General features: G+C 43.8%; 1 protein-coding gene across 2 annotated transcripts in view; it reads right to left on the reverse strand.

The window, feature by feature from the left end:
* Positions 1-17,422, reverse strand: part of PRDM10 (PR/SET domain 10) — an 87,113-nt gene that overhangs the window by 17,508 nt on the left and 52,183 nt on the right. For both annotated transcript variants that reach the window (XM_024740791.1, XM_024740792.1), the window contains 6 exons: positions 14,662-14,734; positions 12,505-12,622; positions 10,074-10,203; positions 9,322-9,564; positions 3,898-4,245; positions 1,415-1,570 (listed from right to left, as the gene is read on the reverse strand). In XM_024740791.1, coding sequence (XP_024596559.1) covers positions 1,415-1,570; positions 3,898-4,245; positions 9,322-9,564; positions 10,074-10,203; positions 12,505-12,622; positions 14,662-14,734 — 1,068 coding nt within the window. The remainder of the gene's footprint in view (positions 1-1,414; positions 1,571-3,897; positions 4,246-9,321; positions 9,565-10,073; positions 10,204-12,504; positions 12,623-14,661; positions 14,735-17,422) is intronic.

Genomic DNA, 17,422 nt, shown 5'->3' on the forward strand with positions numbered 1-17,422 from the left:
ACAAGACAGGGACTTCCCTAGCAGTCCAGCGGCTAAGATTCCACACTTCCACTGCAGGGGCTGCGGGTTCCATCCCTGGTCGGGGGGACTGAGATCCCACATGCCTTGCAGTGCAGCCAAAAAGTTTAAAAAAAAAAAAAAGAACTACAAGACAAACTGATAATGGATGGTAGGTAATATTGGATTTACAAAGCCATGTGTGTTCTCAATTACCACATGTTTTAACACACATAATGACATTCCTCTAAATCCCAAATGAATTTAAGTAAGTATCTCTCATCATACAAATTTAGCAGTTCAAGTAAGCAGTTACACTGCCTGCTATGGATGGGGCACACGGTCTAGGTCACAGCTCTTAGTCTGATCATCTAATCTTCTAGTGATACATGTTGATGTGAGTCCACAGACAGAAAATGTAGCAGAGCCCATCCTGAATAAAAACAAATTCCAAAAATGCCAGCTCGCTTACCCAGTGAGGCTCTGCTCCTGGACATACGATTACACTGCTATCGGTCTTAGAAAGATTTTGAACCTTTCTACCAGACCAGTTCTTTCCACATTTTGGTACGAGGATGTTTCTGTAACTACTTCATTTTTCAGCACATTTATTTAACAAACATTTCTTGAATGACCACCGTGTATCTGGAACCATGCTAAGTTCAGAGGTGCAATGCCAGGCATCCCCACCAACTCCACACTCTACACAAATGCCTCCTTTTAAAATTAGTTCTCCCCTCCTGAATCCATTTCGGATTCTTTTCCAGTTTCTATGACAGCATGACCTACTCATATTCTGCAGAGTGTCTCTCAGGGACATCTTTGCAGAATCATCTGGTTTCCCCACAAACCATATTTTATCATTTTCACATTCATTTGTTTAACTCTTATCTCTGAGTCTCCCGTGGGTTTGTCCGTTGTTTTCTTCTAAATTCCAGGCCCATTTCTGATACTTATTATTTTTTATCTTAATCCTGTAAGTCATTAACATTCCCCAAAATAGTCTAAGCCCTCTCAACATCCCACAGATTTCCCACCTCTGTTGGATGACAGTCCTCATGCCCCAGGGCTCAATGATCAGGCTCCTACACTTAATAAGTGCTCAGTAAAAAATTTGGTGGGTAAATGTATTGCCCTCTTAGGAGTTCCTCGATAGCAATTTAGTTCTATTCGTTATACACTTGGATTCTTGTAAAAGATGCATTAGTACTCTGTTTGGGGATTTGAATTATTTTGGGAAATTAAGGTGAGTTTTCCCCTTAATTTTACCTTAACAACTAAGTCAAACATGAGGCACAAAGTACATCTCAAGTCTGTTCTTTGAGCATAGATGATACACCCATGAAATGAGCAGGCTCATCCTCAGCTTGTCAGTTTCAGTGGCCCGAGAACACCCAGGCTGCTTGCTGGTTCCTACCTTAAACTGCTTCCCACACGTAGAACACAGGAAGTCCTTACGGTCTGAGTGCCGGAGCATATGCAGCCGCAGCTTGTCGGGGCGGCAGAAGGCCTTGTCGCACTCCGTACACTGGTAGATCTTTTCCGAGTGGAAGCTTCGCACGTGTTTTTTCACCTGGCAGCGAGGACACAGAAAGTCAGGGGAAATGACCAAAGGCAGCTCAGCGACGCTAGAGGGAGCCAAACGCCGTGCCGTGGATCTTCATCAACCTGGCCTGGGAGCCAATCAGGTGTGACTGATAACGGGCCTCAGCAACACTATCCCCATCACAGAGGCCAGAAAGCCTTACCAACCTCGACCTCCCACAGAACTTGAAGAGGAAGAAGAAAATGTTCGCTTAGTCCAAGCCCTGATCACGTGGAACCCATTTTTCTTTCCTTTTTTTTTAAGATTAAAAGCAAGAGTTCCCTTGGATTTAAATGAATCTTGGTAAAAAGTACCTATAAGAGGACAAAAAATAATTCCTTCTCTCTTTTTCCTGCTTCCAACATGTATAGAAGCAACTTAGCCCCTTGTAGTAACTGGTCCTTTTACATCTTTCTATCAAATCAGGTTCTGAAGAATTAAAGACATGAATTAGACGGGAGAAAACACATTACCCATATATGAGAAAACACAACACCAGCATCATTTCCCCTTAATTGGGACGTATTCCCTATACTTTTAGATAACTTAAACAAAGGAATATGGCCTCTGAACTCTCTTTGCCATAAATACCCAGCAAAGAAGAGTTACGGATGGGAGCTAAGTAGTGAGTCATATCAAACCACTCCTGCAAGACATTTTCCTTCATTATTTTTGGAGTCTCTTGTGCCATTAAATTCCACCTTAAAGCAACTTCTCTAATTGTTTGTGTAAAGTGAGAAAATTACCAAGACTCCCAACACTAACAGAACTATGATTAAATCCTAGTCTCCTTTTGCTTTGGTAATTTAAAAAAAAAAAAGAGAGAGAGAGACACAATATTTTTACTAGATATTTAGACTTACTTGTTCATTCACTAGCATGTAACAATATTAACACTTGAAGTCCAAATGAAATCATGAATATTCTGGAAATTATCCTCACCCCATTTTGCTCCAGAATATAATACAGGGGAGGAGGTCAGTGCTTAATACAGAAGTATATTATAGCCAAAACATGGAAGCAACCTAAATGTCTATTGACAGAGGAATGGATAAAGGAGGTGTGGTACATATATACAATAGAATATTACTCAGCCATTAAAAAGAATGAAATAACACCATTTGCAGCAACATGGATGGATCTAGAGGTTGTCACACTGAATGAAGTCAGTCAGAGAAAGAGAAATCACTTATATGCAGAATCTTAAAAAAAAAAAAGATACAAATGAACTTATTTACAAAACAGAAACAGACTCACAGACTTAGAGAACGAACTTATGGTTACCGGGGGGAAGGCGGAGGGTGGGAGGGATAGACTGGGAGTTTGGGATTGACATGTACACACTGCTATATTTAAAATGGATAACCTGAGCTTCCCTGGTGGCCCAGTGGTTAAGAATCCACCTGCCAATGCAGGGTACACGGGTTCGATCCCCAGTCCAGGAAGATCCCACATGCCACGGAGCAACTAAGCCCGTGCGCCACAACTACTGAGCCTGCGTGCCACAACTACTGAGCCCACGTGCCTAGAGCCAGTGCTCCACAACAAGAGAAGCCACCACAATGAGAAGCCCGCACACTGCAATGAAGAATAGCCCTAGCTTGCCGCAACTAGAGAAAGCCTGAGCGCAGCAACGAAGACCCAACGCAGCCATAAATAAATAAATAAAATGGATAACCAACAAGGACCTACTGTAGAGCACAGGGAACTCTGCTCAATATTATGTAACAACCTAAATGGGAAAAGAATTTGAAAAAGGATAGATACATGTATCTATATAACTGAGTCACTTTGCTGTACACCTGAAACTAACACAACACTGTTAACCAACTATACTCCAATATACAATAAAAAGTTAAAAAAAACCAGTATGTTATATACCAGCTGTCTCTTTGTTTTCTTCCAAAATGCATCACCTTAGTAGCACAAGACAGGAAACCAAAGTGATGGGGAGAAAATGTTTCCAGGCCAGGAAATGGGAGTATGTCTTCTACAAGCGCCATATATTTTATGAGTAGTGGGTATTGGCAAGGATTAAGAAAGACTTTTTAGAGATTATAACCAGATCTGGGTGTTTATTACTTGTAATACAACTTATATGTTTAAATGCCAATGTCTCATTTGGACAATTAAGGGTCATAGTAATCTTTTGCTTATCAAAAGTAGGTTGACTGAAGAAATATCACGCTCAACTAAGAAGATGCTGCAAAGAAGGAATGGAAATGCAGATGACAGGCTGTCTCAATCTTCCAAAACTCGAAGTTTCTTTTACCTAAAAGAGGCAGTGTTCAGGCATCGCGGTAGCAGACACTCACCTGGATAAAATCTGGGAACCGTTTCTTACAAGTTGGGCAGGTGAAGTAGCCATCACTGATATGAATGGCCACATGATCTTTCAACAAATCAAGGCGGTCAAAGGATTCTGGGCAAAAAATGCAAGAGTAAGTCTTCTGGTCCGAGTGGAGCTTCATGTGGCTCTCCAAGGACGCACTGCTGATGAAGCCCTTGTTACAGAGGTCACAGGTCAATGGGCAGCTCCCCTCCCGCCCATGGAAGCGCAAGTGTTGGTCCAGTTTGTCCTTTTCACGGAAGGCCTTCCCACACTGCAAACATTTAAAAGGCCGGAAGGACTTCCGAATAAACAGATGCTGAAGAGCTGCATTCTGAAAGACACACACAAATGAGATTATTTAGTGAGTTAAGTGTGTAAGCAGCTCGCACATTTATAGGAAAAGAGGACAATCTCTGCAATCACAGACTTTCCACAGAAATTAAACTCTAGGACACACAGTTGAAAGATTTTTCTGTTTAAGACATTAAAAATGAAGCCATCCCCAAAGAAGTTCGTCTTGAAAAGACAAACTTTTGTGTGCTGTTTTATGTCTATGTGTGTGTGTTTTCTTTCGAAAGGATCTAAGTAACGTTCAAAAAATAGAGGACTTACATTGGGTTGGCCAAAAAGTTCATTCGGGTTTTTCCATAAGATGTTACAGGAAGAACCCGAATAAACTTTTTGGCCAAGCCAATAGAGTAAAACAAACCCCAGAGTCAAGTAGAATAAAAATTGAAGACTTGGAAGAAATGACTTGGGTTGAGTCACACATGCATGATGAGGTTGGAGTGAGTCAGCCAAATGTTACTTGTTGAAGTCTTTGAGAAAAAGAACTTGAAGCTTGATTAAAATGTTTAGCAAAAATAAAGATAATAAAAAGAACCGAAGCGTAGTAAATACCAAGGGCTGGGGGAAGGAGGCAGCGGATATGGGATTTCTTTCACGGGTGATGAAAATGTCCTGGAATTAGTGGTGATGGCTGTGCAACTTTGGGACTATTCTAAAAACCACTACAAAAAAAGTGAATTTTATGGTAAGTGAATTATATCTCAATTTATGAAAAAGAATGAAAGAGAACGAAGATACACATTTACATGAACGTGTTTGCAGCTGAGACAAGATATGTAAGCACACGTTCTAAATGGAATATGTGCCTTAATCACTTCCTACTCAGGAAATGCAGAGGACAGCTTCTCAGTGTAGCTGGTTAGTTCCACTGGTTAGAATGCCTTGCTAATTGGGTTAAGCTTATTGCTTTGTTCCCTGTCTAGACCAGTCAATTTCGCTCTTTTTTGCTTTTCAGTCACAGATTGCACTTCTAATGCTGATTGGCCATCTTGTAAATTCATCCAATTGTTACAGGGAATCCCAGTGAGGGAAGATGGTTACTTAGCGCAAATTCATCACCACCACTGAGAAAACAACTCATGTTCTACTGAGAGCAAACCAACAGAATCATCTTTCACACAGAGAATACAGAATCAATATTTTAGCTCTACTATAATGAAGACTCATTCATAAGTTCCTCAAAACACCAGGGGGAATGTTCTAGATAGCTATGAGGTGGGGGGGAAAAAAAATCCCTCAAAAAAATATATCTGTGAATGGGTATGCTTATGTAACTATAAGAGACTAGTAATTAAAGAATTAATGGAGGTCTTAATGCGTTATTTGTGCAATGAAAAAAGTACAATGAACAATGCTTAAACCCCTAATTTCAAATTATTCACAAGCAGCAACTTCTGAAGTAACTTTAATGTGAAATAATCATTTAGGGAAAAAGCAAAATAATTATTGTTGACTTAGTGAAAATTCTGAACACAGTTCCTGTATAGCAGAGAGCATCTTTCTCAGGGCTTCTCTCATAGGGTTGGGAGAGATATTTGACCTACTCATTTATCTTGAGTAAATATCTCGCAATTCCATCATCTTCCCAGGTTGACTGGGGTTGCATCATATTTTATTCTCCTTTGTATCTAGGTCTCTTAAAAAAATAGCTGAGCTCAAGGGAAGTGTCAATAAAAGTTTGCAAATTAATGAAATGTATTTCATAAGAAAATCAAAAAGAATTACTTCAAGATCTTTTCTGTACCACCTGAAGAGATCATAAACAACAGACCTTTTTCAAATCAGCCACAGAGCTTTCTTTCACTTCATTATACGGTTTAGCGGTCACCTAATCTTTCTACCCTATCTGGACAGATACTTATTTTACATAAAAGCTCTCACGATTCTGGCTACTTTCCAAGCTTTATGGAAATATTGCAAAAAGAACAGATGCTATCCTGAGGTTCAGAGATTCAAGATTTAGAGTGCTCGGGGAATGCATCATTTCCTTTACCCAAGTTCAGTGAAGTTTCCAAGGGCAGACATAACGCACAACAACTGGTCTTGGTCCCACGGAGATTCCACTTCCCCTTGGGCACCAAATCTGGATGGTGGTTTTGTTTCAGTCCGTTATGCTAGTAAGTCTCCTGTCATCTCTGTTTAGTGTGAGTGTCCTCAGACCCTTGATCTAAACCCAGCAGCCGCCAGGCTCCACTTTCTTAGCTCTATCGGCAAACCTTGTTCTTACTGCCTTTCTGATTTCCATGGAGTGCTGAACTAAGTACTCAAGAACTAGGCTGTTTCTCTGATCGCATGATCCTAACGTAACCCTCTCATTACAAGGTAGTGGAAGTGCTGAAACTGTCCGCCCCCCAACCCACTTGCAGGCCATTTCAACTCTACGGTACCTTCTGCAGTTCAGAGCTGCAACTGGTACACATTTTCTAGAAGCAATCAAGAGAAAGGGTGGAGGCAGCACAGATGGGTCTCAGAGTTGCCGTTGGCCAACCACTCTGTACTGGATGGAACATAAGCTCCTCGAAAGGTGACAAAATGGTATAGTTGCTAAAACCTGTGACAAGGGATTCGACTCACACTGAGATGAATTCTGAGTCAACAGAGTCTTTGCAGACAAAACCATAAAACGTTTCTAAAGTCTGATGTTAATAGCTAAAGGAACCTCAACTGACTAATTTTCATATTATTTTGATCCTAACATTAAAAGGAAATCAATCATGTTTGCTGGCTTTTTTTTTTTTTAAACAACTTTTCTCTGGCCTGTTTTCTGCCCAGTTTTCAAAACCTCTATTGGGCTAGCCTTGCCCGGTATGTGCTACTCTCCACTACCCTCCAGGTGGTACCCGTGCTCATGTCCGGCCAGCAACCACACCAAACAATTCCTGGGTGTCGGCCTTTGATGCTATGGCTGCCGTCCTCTGAAACCATCTCCCTTCTTCCTGTCTCTCTTTCCCAGTTTAACTCTCACTTCATCTATGAATTATTCCCCAACTCCAGCCTTCTTTGGCCTTTCACTCTTCCAACTTCTGATAGCAATTATAGGCTCTACCTTTACGTGTAGCACTTAACTGTGACCCACCTTACATTAGCATTGCCTCCCTAATTAGACTGGAAGATCCCAGAGGACAGGACACCAGTGAAATTTCTACTGTGCACCTAGGCAGTGCTGAACATACAGTCAGAACTCGGCGCCACTGCAGAAGTCATTCAGTTGTTTCAGGGCTGGAAGGGACCTTGGAGATCACTTAGTCCTACCCTTCATTTTGTGTATGAGCAAACTGCAGCCCACTCACTTACTATTTGAAAATAAATTATCATTATTCATTAACTAATTTGCATTGACTGTAGCAACCAAACTGTCGTTTCCACCAGGATTTAGTTAAGTACAGGTTGCAAAGAACAGCAGGTCAGGCAAACACTTAAATAACATTCTGTTATGTGAGTGAAACACAGGAAACAAACGTACCTGCAGCTCCAACTGAGCAGGCAGCATTAGAGGAGAGAAAAATAGTTACATTACCAATGGGGTTGGAAGGCTTCCCTTCAGTTGGTCATTACCAATCTGGATAGAAAAGATGAAAAAATACATAGCCCCTGCTTTTTAGAATGTGTGAGAGGAAGAGAAAAAAAAATCGCTCACCTAAGACTGACCTCCAAAAGCCACATACACATGGCTTTTGCTTTGACACAAGGAACCTTGTTCCAAAACCAGTAACCCAGTTCATTCCAGAACACAAGTACGATCACGGCTACACTATGCTTACATAGCCACACCTCACGAAACATGTGGGCTTTAGTTGTTTTCCTTCAAAAAATTCAATCTAGAAAGCATTTCTACGGACCTAGTGAAAACTCAGAATGGCCAAAGCAGAAAAGATAGTAATTGCCCAAGAAAGAGTGAAACGCAGTTGGGAATCATGTGGCATGACGGGTGGAAGGTATGCAGAGCCTTCTGCCTTTCTGGGGTATATTTATGTAGGTTTACATATCCTTTTGAAATAATATACATGGAGCCATAAGTTTTATAAGTTTCCGTTTCAGGACCCTTATAAAGTCTAATTAGCCTGATTGCTCAGACTTCTTCCACGCTGTCATACAGAACAAACATTTAAATGTATTTTTAAATGAAGGCACGGACTAGACTATTGTTCAAGGTCCCTTCTAGCCTATAGGCAAATAAGACCAAAAGAAACATAAGCTAAAACGATCGTCCACCTAGAAACTGTAAAGCCTGGGAAGTTATACAAAAAGTCTCTTTCATCCGCATAAAGGATTAAGGAAAGTCCTGCTACCACAAACACGGGTTTAAGTCATTCTTTTCTGGATGTCAATTGTCCGCACAGACACTGATCTCACAAAACCACGTTGCTCTCCACATGCCTCCCCTGCAGGTCCTAACGCACACTCAACGCTGTCTGTGAAATAGGGACAAAACACACCTGGCCAGGCAGCCACGGAGGCCCTGCAACCACATGGCCCGAAGTCAAGTCGCGGGTCATGTGGGTGAGACACTGCCCTACCCCCGAACCTGGAGCTTAGCTCCGAGCTGTCCCCGTGTGTGCGCTGCACCTGCCAGATCAACTTGAACTCAGGTCCCTGTGCACTGACGGGTCCTGGCATTTGCCAGTCTCCCCTTGGAAACCGTTGATAAACAAATTCAAAACCCCAAACTGACCTGAGAGCCATGATTAGGCACAGATTATTAGCCTGGCTTCAATGTAAGTAACTATCACAACTCAGTGTACTTATCTCTGCATTTCCAATCTGTGAGTTTAGGCATCCAGAGAGTTATTCTACTCTAACTACACTAGTCCGGATGCTGCCAAGAGCCAGGCTTCTGAGTCGCTGATAAATTGATGGAATCTAGGACCGGCCATGCCAGCCTGCCACGGGACCCAGAGACCCAGAGAAACAGTTCATACTTTCTTCCAAAACAAGGGGCTTGAGCCTGTGATAGGCTAGATGCAAGCAAGCCTTGGGAGTGGTGGTGAACAGCAGGGCACCTACGCGGCTGGCCGCGAGGCGGAGGACTGGGAGAGGGCGGGGCGGGCATCCCGCTTACCCGGATGCGCTTGGCCCTGCGCATGTCGTCGGCCGTCAGGGTGCTCTGGGTGGGCAGCACGCTCTCCTCGTGCTGGGGCTGCAGGTGCAGCTCGTGCGTTTCCGTCTCGTGCTCCAGAGAAGACTGGGCTTCCGGTGGCAGCTGAGGGACTACAAGCGCGGGCTGCTCTGGTTGATCCAGCCCATTCAGAGTTGCAGGTTCAGCCTCATCGAACTGCTCCTTGGTGGGAAAATGCAGCAAGTCCTGAAATTGCAATAACCAGCAATTATTTCCCTACCTAGATAGACATTAGTGCTAGGATTTAGAATTGCTGCTTTACTTTTTAAATGACTAGTGTCGTTATGCTCAGAAAAGAATATTTTCCTTCTGAGAAAATTAGTTAGGTAACCATCCACAGGATGTAAAAACCATGAGACGTTCCGGATCATTTTGTGAGGAAAAGACTATGACAGGACTCTTCTGGAATATCATCATTTTAATTGTTTAAACTAATTAAACAGAGTCCCCCGGTAGTGTCTCTGGACAATTTCAAACCTTTAGGGCAGCAGAGTTGCATTTTCGTCGTAAGTAACGTTTGAAACAATGTTCTTTTCAGTCTTTCCTCTAGTCAGACTTTAATTAACAGGGAGCACAGCCCTGACAGGCAGGCCCATCACCCTCTGAGAGGCGTTTGTATTTGAATCCAGTAATGGTTCTCATAAGTTCTCTAACCAAGCATCCAAGAAGAGCTCTTGCTTTCCCATCCCCCATACCTGTGTCCCATCATCACACTTTTCCCCATTTTCACTGGTTATTTCCAAGCGGATAAATTTGGGAGGGCGTCCCGGCCGCCGACCTGGGCCAAACCGCCTCTTGCCTCGCCCCCTTCCTCTGCCTCTTGTTCTGGGGACAAGACATTGGGTTATAGATAGTCACGGTTACACAATACTGCACAACAAATATTTCCCTGAATGATCCCGACTCACCCCAAATCTTGATTTCCTCTCACTTGATTTCTTTTCCTGATTCTTTTTTTCTAATGGAAACAATCACTTTGCTCATACACGCTTTCCAAATTTCTCATCTTTGCCATCTACATAGCTCAGAGACGTCTTAAATTATTCAGAATAAAAGGAGGTTTAAAAAGTCAAACCACCGACACCATTTTGCTACCAAAAATTCTGGAAGCTCGCACACATCTCTGCGATTCTGTGAGCAACGCAGACAGGACAGAACACGCCTAGTGTGTGTCCTGGATACAAGATTCCAGTCTTCCCCTTGCTCACCTCATGTTCCTTCCATGGAATGTGGCTATAGAGTCAAAGGAACGCCCTTGTTTTACTATAATCTTCTGGAAGGTCAGAACAAATTTCTAATTCACCGGTTCCATAGCACATCCAGTAAACACCACATTAAAAGATTCTTTATTATGAGAAATTCCAAACCTCGGCAAATGTGGAGAACACAAGGAGGCCAGTGTACCCGCTACCTCATTTCAATACTTATCAACTCATGGCCAGTTTTATCCCATCTATAGCCTCACCACTTCTCCCACACACATACCCATTAGGCTATTTTGAAATAAATCCCAGACATCATTTCATCTGTAAATATTTCAATATGTACCTCTAAAACATAAGGACATATATATGTATATATAATATACACATATCTCCACAACAACTTTATCGCACCTAAAAAATAAGTGATAGTTGCTCAATATTTATTAAATCTAGCCAAAGTTCAAATTTGCCTAATTGTCTCCAATTTCTTTTAACAGCTGGCTAACAAACATTTTTATCTACAATGTGTCATGCATGGAGCTTGACACTAAAGACGGTAAGTTATATGCAACAGTTTTTACCCTCACATGTCCAGTAGAGGCAGCAGACATGTAAACCAAACCTCACAATAGAATATAAAAAGTGCTATAACAGAGCCATGGTCGGAGTTTTCGGGATACACAGGAGGGAGCGACGGAACTCCTGCTGTGTCCTCCACGCACCCCAGACGTTTGCTCCCGTGGTCACACCCTCAGCCTTGTCGTCCTTGGGAGGTGCGGAATCCCCACCGTCCTGATGCCATGCATCGCCCACTCCTACACCGTGTCCAAACTTCCCAGCTCACGCCCTTAGGCACCTGGACTCAACGATCCTTCCGCCTCACCACCAGCTCCAGTCCAGTCCTGTGCCCTGTCTGCAGTCCTGCGTCCTCTTCATGTTTTCTCTCCGTCCTTCCACTCATAAGCTCCAAGGTCCTTCACTGGAGTCACTCCCTTGTACATGCTCTTCCCTCCCCACTGCTGCTTCATCACTCTTGCTGCGTTGCACGCGCTTGGTGAACCGACTTCCTGCCGGCTCTGCAACGGCACCCTCGCAGTGAAAGACGCTTGGTAACGACACAGCCGTGACTCACATGAGCCCTCACTCACGTTGCAGGCAATCACACCGGACTTCCCTGGAATATTTACTCTCCCACTTCCCTAAATGCCATTTCACACCATCTCCTCTCTTTTCAAATCACATAAAAGCTGGCAACCCTACATCTGTCCCACTGGGACCACTCTGCCCGGAACTGCTCTCATTTTTCATCTGAACTGTTGAAATAGCTTCTAACTAGACTCCCTGTCTTCACTCTTACTGCAGTACAAGCTAAGGTGATGGTTTTATTTTTATCCACAGTTATGTTTAGAAATGTAACTGACATCACAATACCCCTTGATCAGCAGACTCTAAAGACTTCTTATCACACATAGAATTAAATTCAAATTTCCTGCCACTACCCATCAGGCCTATGTGATCCAGCTGCTGCTTACCCCATCCTGTGGAATTCTCCTTCGCCTACCTTTTTTACATAGTGGGAATTAAACATAGGACTTAGTCTGATGAAGGAATCCGGCTACTGAAAAGAGTTTGAAAATCAGAAGAATTCCTATTTCAGAATCTCTAGTTAGGGGAGATTTTCCTAAGGTGAAAAGATGTCCTATTGCTGGGTATTGGTTATGCTGGAAAAGACACAAGTAGTAATGAGGACCAGGGGAAAAAAGGAAATGACGGTAAGAACTGTCCTTCAGCAGCCTACCTGCACACAAGCACGCGCGTGTGCGCGCACACACGCACAGACCCATCAATTCACAGATGATATAGAAACGACCCTGGAACTTTAAGAACGAAGTTTTTGAAATCTTCCCCCTTACTATTATACCTGCTAAACACATCCAGTTTCTCATCATGCGAATTGAGATGCTGCTGCAGCTGCTCTGAGCTTATAAATCGGCGGTTACATTCGTAGCAGGGCCAATTCTTCTCTTGCTCTCGAAGAACTGCAGTCGTGGGAGAGAAACCATGGAGGCTGGTGATCAACAGGCACCAGTAAAACTCAGATGCCCAGTACCCACACCATTCCCATCTCAGCGTAGCCCAGTGTTCATAAATACACAATGTCTGCTGTTCTGTTATAAAATCAAAGGCTAAAGTCTGACAGAGAATAATTTTTAGGATCTTGTTTTCTGATATATTTGCATAAGACATCAAAGGAACAAACACCCTTGTGCTACCCTCTCCCACCCCGCAATACATACAACACACACACACACACACACACACACGACCTTACCACACTGGAAAGACAAGGAGTGCTACAATGGAAATCTGTATGCAGATAACCCAGTGATTCAGATCCAAGTTTCATAATCAGATGGTATACTGTATCACAAATAACTTGAAAATCAATGCCCAATGTAATCACTTTAGCAAAATGTTCAGAAGTACCCATTAAAGCTGATTATGTGTATACCCTATGACCCAGCAATCCACTCCTAGATGTGCACGCAACAGAAATATGCACATATGTTCACTAAAAGACATGCAAGAATGTTCGCAGTGGCACCCTCATGTTAGCCAGAAACTGGAAACGACCCTGCTGTATAATAAAGAATTTTGCTGGCATTTGTCCCCGGTCCCTGGGAAATAGCCTCTAAATCTTTGGAATCTCCAAGTAAGAAGCACGTCTTTGTTATTCCTGGTGATCTGTGACCATACCTGAGTTTATGCTAATGAGATGGCTCAGGATGGGGCTGGCTGTGTCAGGAAGACCAACCGTCTGATTACAGGGTTGGGGCTTTGAGCCAGGTGGTATCAACCAGGCAGGGGAGCAGGGGCTGGAGAGCAAGTTCAATCACAGGCCAAGGAGCCAATCACTCACACCTATGTGATGATGCCTTGAGAAAAACTCTGGTCACAGAAGCTCAGGTGAGCCTCCTAGGCTGGTAATCATACATCAGTGCTCCAGGGTCGTGACACGGCCTAAGGACATGGGAGCTTCACATTTGGGATCCTCCCAAACTTTGCCTTGAGTGTCTCTCCATTTGCCTGGTCCCCACGTGCATCCTTTATACTACAATGGTACTCATAAGTACAGCACTTTTCTGAGTCCCATGAATCGTGCTAGGGAATTATCAGACATAGGGGGTTAGCAGGAACTCCCTAAATTGTAGCTAGCTGGTCAGAAGTGCAGGGGGCCTGGGACCCCCAGGGCTTGAGACTGCTGTCTGAAGTCGGGAGGGCCTTGTGGAGGACTCTGCCCTTGTCCTGCAGAATGTGACCTCACTCCAGCTAGTCAGTGCCAGGATTGCACTGTGCAGCCCACATTTCTATGGTAGGAACAGATCAGTGAATTACGGTACATTCACACAATGGAAACCCAAATGGCAATGAGAATAAACAAACTACAATAATACACAACAGTATGGAAGAATCTCACAAACAAAAGATTCCCAGACACCAGAAACGTACATATCACATAATTCCATTTATAAAAAGTTCGGTAACAAGCACATGGTCATATCTGTGGTGTTGAAGTCGGGAGATTAGTTACACTTGGGAGCGAGGAGGAATTACAAGGCTCAGGGGAGTCCTGGGGCCATGGTCACGCCCTGTGTCTTGATCTGGGTGCGGGTTGCCCAGGTGTCCTCACGTTGTGAAAATTCATTGGGCCATTACTTAGGATTTGTGCGCTTTTCTGTACGTAAATTCTGACTTTGAAAACAAAGTCAATGCCTACCTTGCCGTGTTCAGAGATGATTACATCTCGATAGGGATCATCTCTGATCTAGGTCCTAATTTAGTATTTGGAGGTTTTCATTATATTAAATACTATTTTCCAGCACCCATGAAAGAAATGTAAATATGTCATTGTCATTTGACCCTAGAATTAGACAGGGATGTGCAGCTCTAAAGAACCTATTAGAATATCTTAAATACAGAGAGACAGAAAAATTAGACATTGCCTGAAGATGTAAGTAATATATACAATTTAGAATCAATATATAAAATACAAAAAAAAATGAAAAAGTCCAAGCACCTTTCCTTTCTTCCTCGGAAATGTCATGAATCTTCCGGTTCACAAACTCGGCATAGGAAGCAGCATACCACACCTGCAAGAGCCAAGCGCATCATCAAGGACTAAGGGCATCACCGGATGTGCTTCACGTGCTTCAATCCCCCCTCCTGCTCACAGGAAACAATTCAGGATTTTCTACAGCCCACGGAAAACAAACAAACGAAAGAAGCCGAACTGTAGGGTGACCCCGTTAGCGCAGACGGTCAGTCAGGAAGTTCGCCTGCCAAGACACACTGCGTGTTTTCTTTTTCCTTTGTAAAAAACTGTGGGACTTCCCTGGCGATCCAGTGGTTAGGACTCCACGCCTCCACTGCAAGGGGCACGGGTTCGATTCCTGGTCAGAGCACTGAGATCCCACGTGCCGAGCGGTGAGGCCAAAAGAATCAATAAATAAAATGTAGAAAATAAAAAGATAGGGACTTCCCTGGTGGCGCAGTGGTTGGGAGTCCTCCTGCCGATAATTTAAACACAGGTTTCTCCACAGCTGTGATCATGGTGGCTCCACCGCAACACTGCTGGGTCACCAGAGCTACGCCACCTTCCTGAGCCTCTTCCTCCGCCCTACCCCGTGGGCCGCTTCTGCTCAGTCTCCCTGTCTGGCTGTCCTTCCCCTCCCGCACCCTGAACAGCGCTGTTCCTCGAAGCGTAGTCCGAGTCCAGGGCCTTCTTATTTCTTCCTGAGGTGACCGCACCCATTGCAGCCAACTCTGTGCTAATGACTCCCAGGTCACTGCCTCTACCCCAGACCCTCCCCTCCTGCCTTCTACCTACATTCTACTACCTGCCTGATGGCGCTTGTCCGGAACTGACTTCCAGATGCTCCCCTCCTCGCCCCCACCCCTGCCTACCTTCCCCATCTCAGTAAATACCCCACCTTCCACACAGTTGCTCAGACTTGAAATCTAAAAGCTCATCCTTTTTAAAATATATTTATTTATTTGGCTGCGCTGGGTCTTAGTTGCGGCAGGTGGGATCTTTAGTTGTGGCATGCGAACTCTTAGTCATGGCATGTGGGATCTAGTTCCCTGACCAGGGATCGAACCCAGGCCCCCTGCATTGGGAGCGTGGAGCCTTAGCCCCTGGACGACCATCTTTCTGTTTTCTTCTGTAATGCCTCAGTAAGAACTCTCGGTGGCTCAGACGTCCTCCATCTGCTCCGCCCACCTAGACGTACACCAAGATGAGCTCTTGCCTGGTTTTCTAACGAGCCTCTGCTTTTCCACTCTCGCTCCCTGCATTCCAGTCCCCACACAGAAGCCAGCGCGGTCTTCTGGAAACACAGTCGGATTGCATCACTCACTCCCATGCTTAATGGCCTGCAACAGCTGCTTGGTTCTCAGTAAACCTCAAGTGCTTGACGCTGGTCTGCAAAGGGCTCCCACCACGCTCCTTTACCCACCTTCAGTTCCTCCAACATGTAGAGTTCTTGCCCTTGCTGTTCCACCACCAGGAATGTTGGGTTCTTCACTGTCACCTCCTCAGCAAGGCCTGTCCTCCCCCGTCACACCTGAATTGGGGCCTTTCCTGTCATCTGCTCCTTTCACACCTTTTGTGCCCTTCACAGCACTTCCCACTATTTGATATTATTTGCTTATTTACACCTTTCTGCCCACCTCCCCTCTGGAGGACAAGTTCCTTGAACGCAGGGCACCAGTCTGTCTTCTCCTAGTGTCTGGAACATAGTACAAGCTCCATGTTTTGGTCACTAAATGAATCCATCATACACAATTGTTGTGGAACATTATTTTAACCATATGGAAATAATCACACTGAGAGACTTCATTTTCAACTGTGGAATAATATTCTACAGTCTGTATTCTATACTTTACTTGACCATGACCCTGTGGTTGGACTTTTAGGTAGTTTATCATTCTGCTGTTATAAATTCTGCCCTGTTCATCGATTCCAAGAGGTATGTTTCTCATATTCTCTGATTCAGAAATCAGAGTGTGCCTCCCAATCCATGGCATTCTGTGGTCACTGCCCTGATGTAGCCGTGACCACCTGCCTTTGCTCCTGCACAAACCTGGCCGAGATCTTTCCATTCTCACCTCATTCCGGTTATGTGTCCCACTGGCACCCCGTGAGGTGCTACACTTGCCAAGCAATGCAAACGAAGGCCAAAAAAAACCTGCCATCTCCCTCAGAATAAACGAAAGAAATTTCAAAGCAATGCAAGGCTGGTGTGATCATACCGGAGGAACTCTCATTAAGGTATCAAACATCGAGTGATCAGAAACTTCCCACTGACTTGATCAAAAAACTCTCAGCTTCCAAGGACATGTGTTTCAATTGAGGAAAAAGACACATATGGGTTCGGTCAATGGGAAAGCACAGCATCAAAACTTACAGAAAAGCTATCAGTGGCTTGGAAAAAGATCGCAGAGGTAACAGAGGAGCACTTATTCTAAAAACACTGCATCATCATCAACACCTTGATGGCACAGAAGATGACAGATAGACAAAAGCACAAACATCCATGATAAAGTAAAACAATGATCCAGTTAGAGAAAAAAAAAGTCAGACTGCACAGAAAGCAGTTTATACCTGAACCAATTTCTTTGGCTTATAGTGTGCCTTTTAACATATGCGTAAGTGTGATGTGATTTAAAATTGCGTCTAAATAAGTCCAAAATAGCTCCTGCCATAAAAATAAAATAACTCCTTCTGTTGATTAAAATAAGCACTGTAGCATAGCTCAGCTGGCAGTGTACTTGTTTTC

The sequence above is a fragment of the Neophocaena asiaeorientalis genome, unplaced genomic scaffold (genome assembly GCF_003031525.2).
Source record: "Neophocaena asiaeorientalis asiaeorientalis breed wild unplaced genomic scaffold, Neophocaena_asiaeorientalis_V1.1 scaffold308, whole genome shotgun sequence".
Lineage (NCBI taxonomy): Eukaryota > Metazoa > Chordata > Mammalia > Artiodactyla > Phocoenidae > Neophocaena > Neophocaena asiaeorientalis.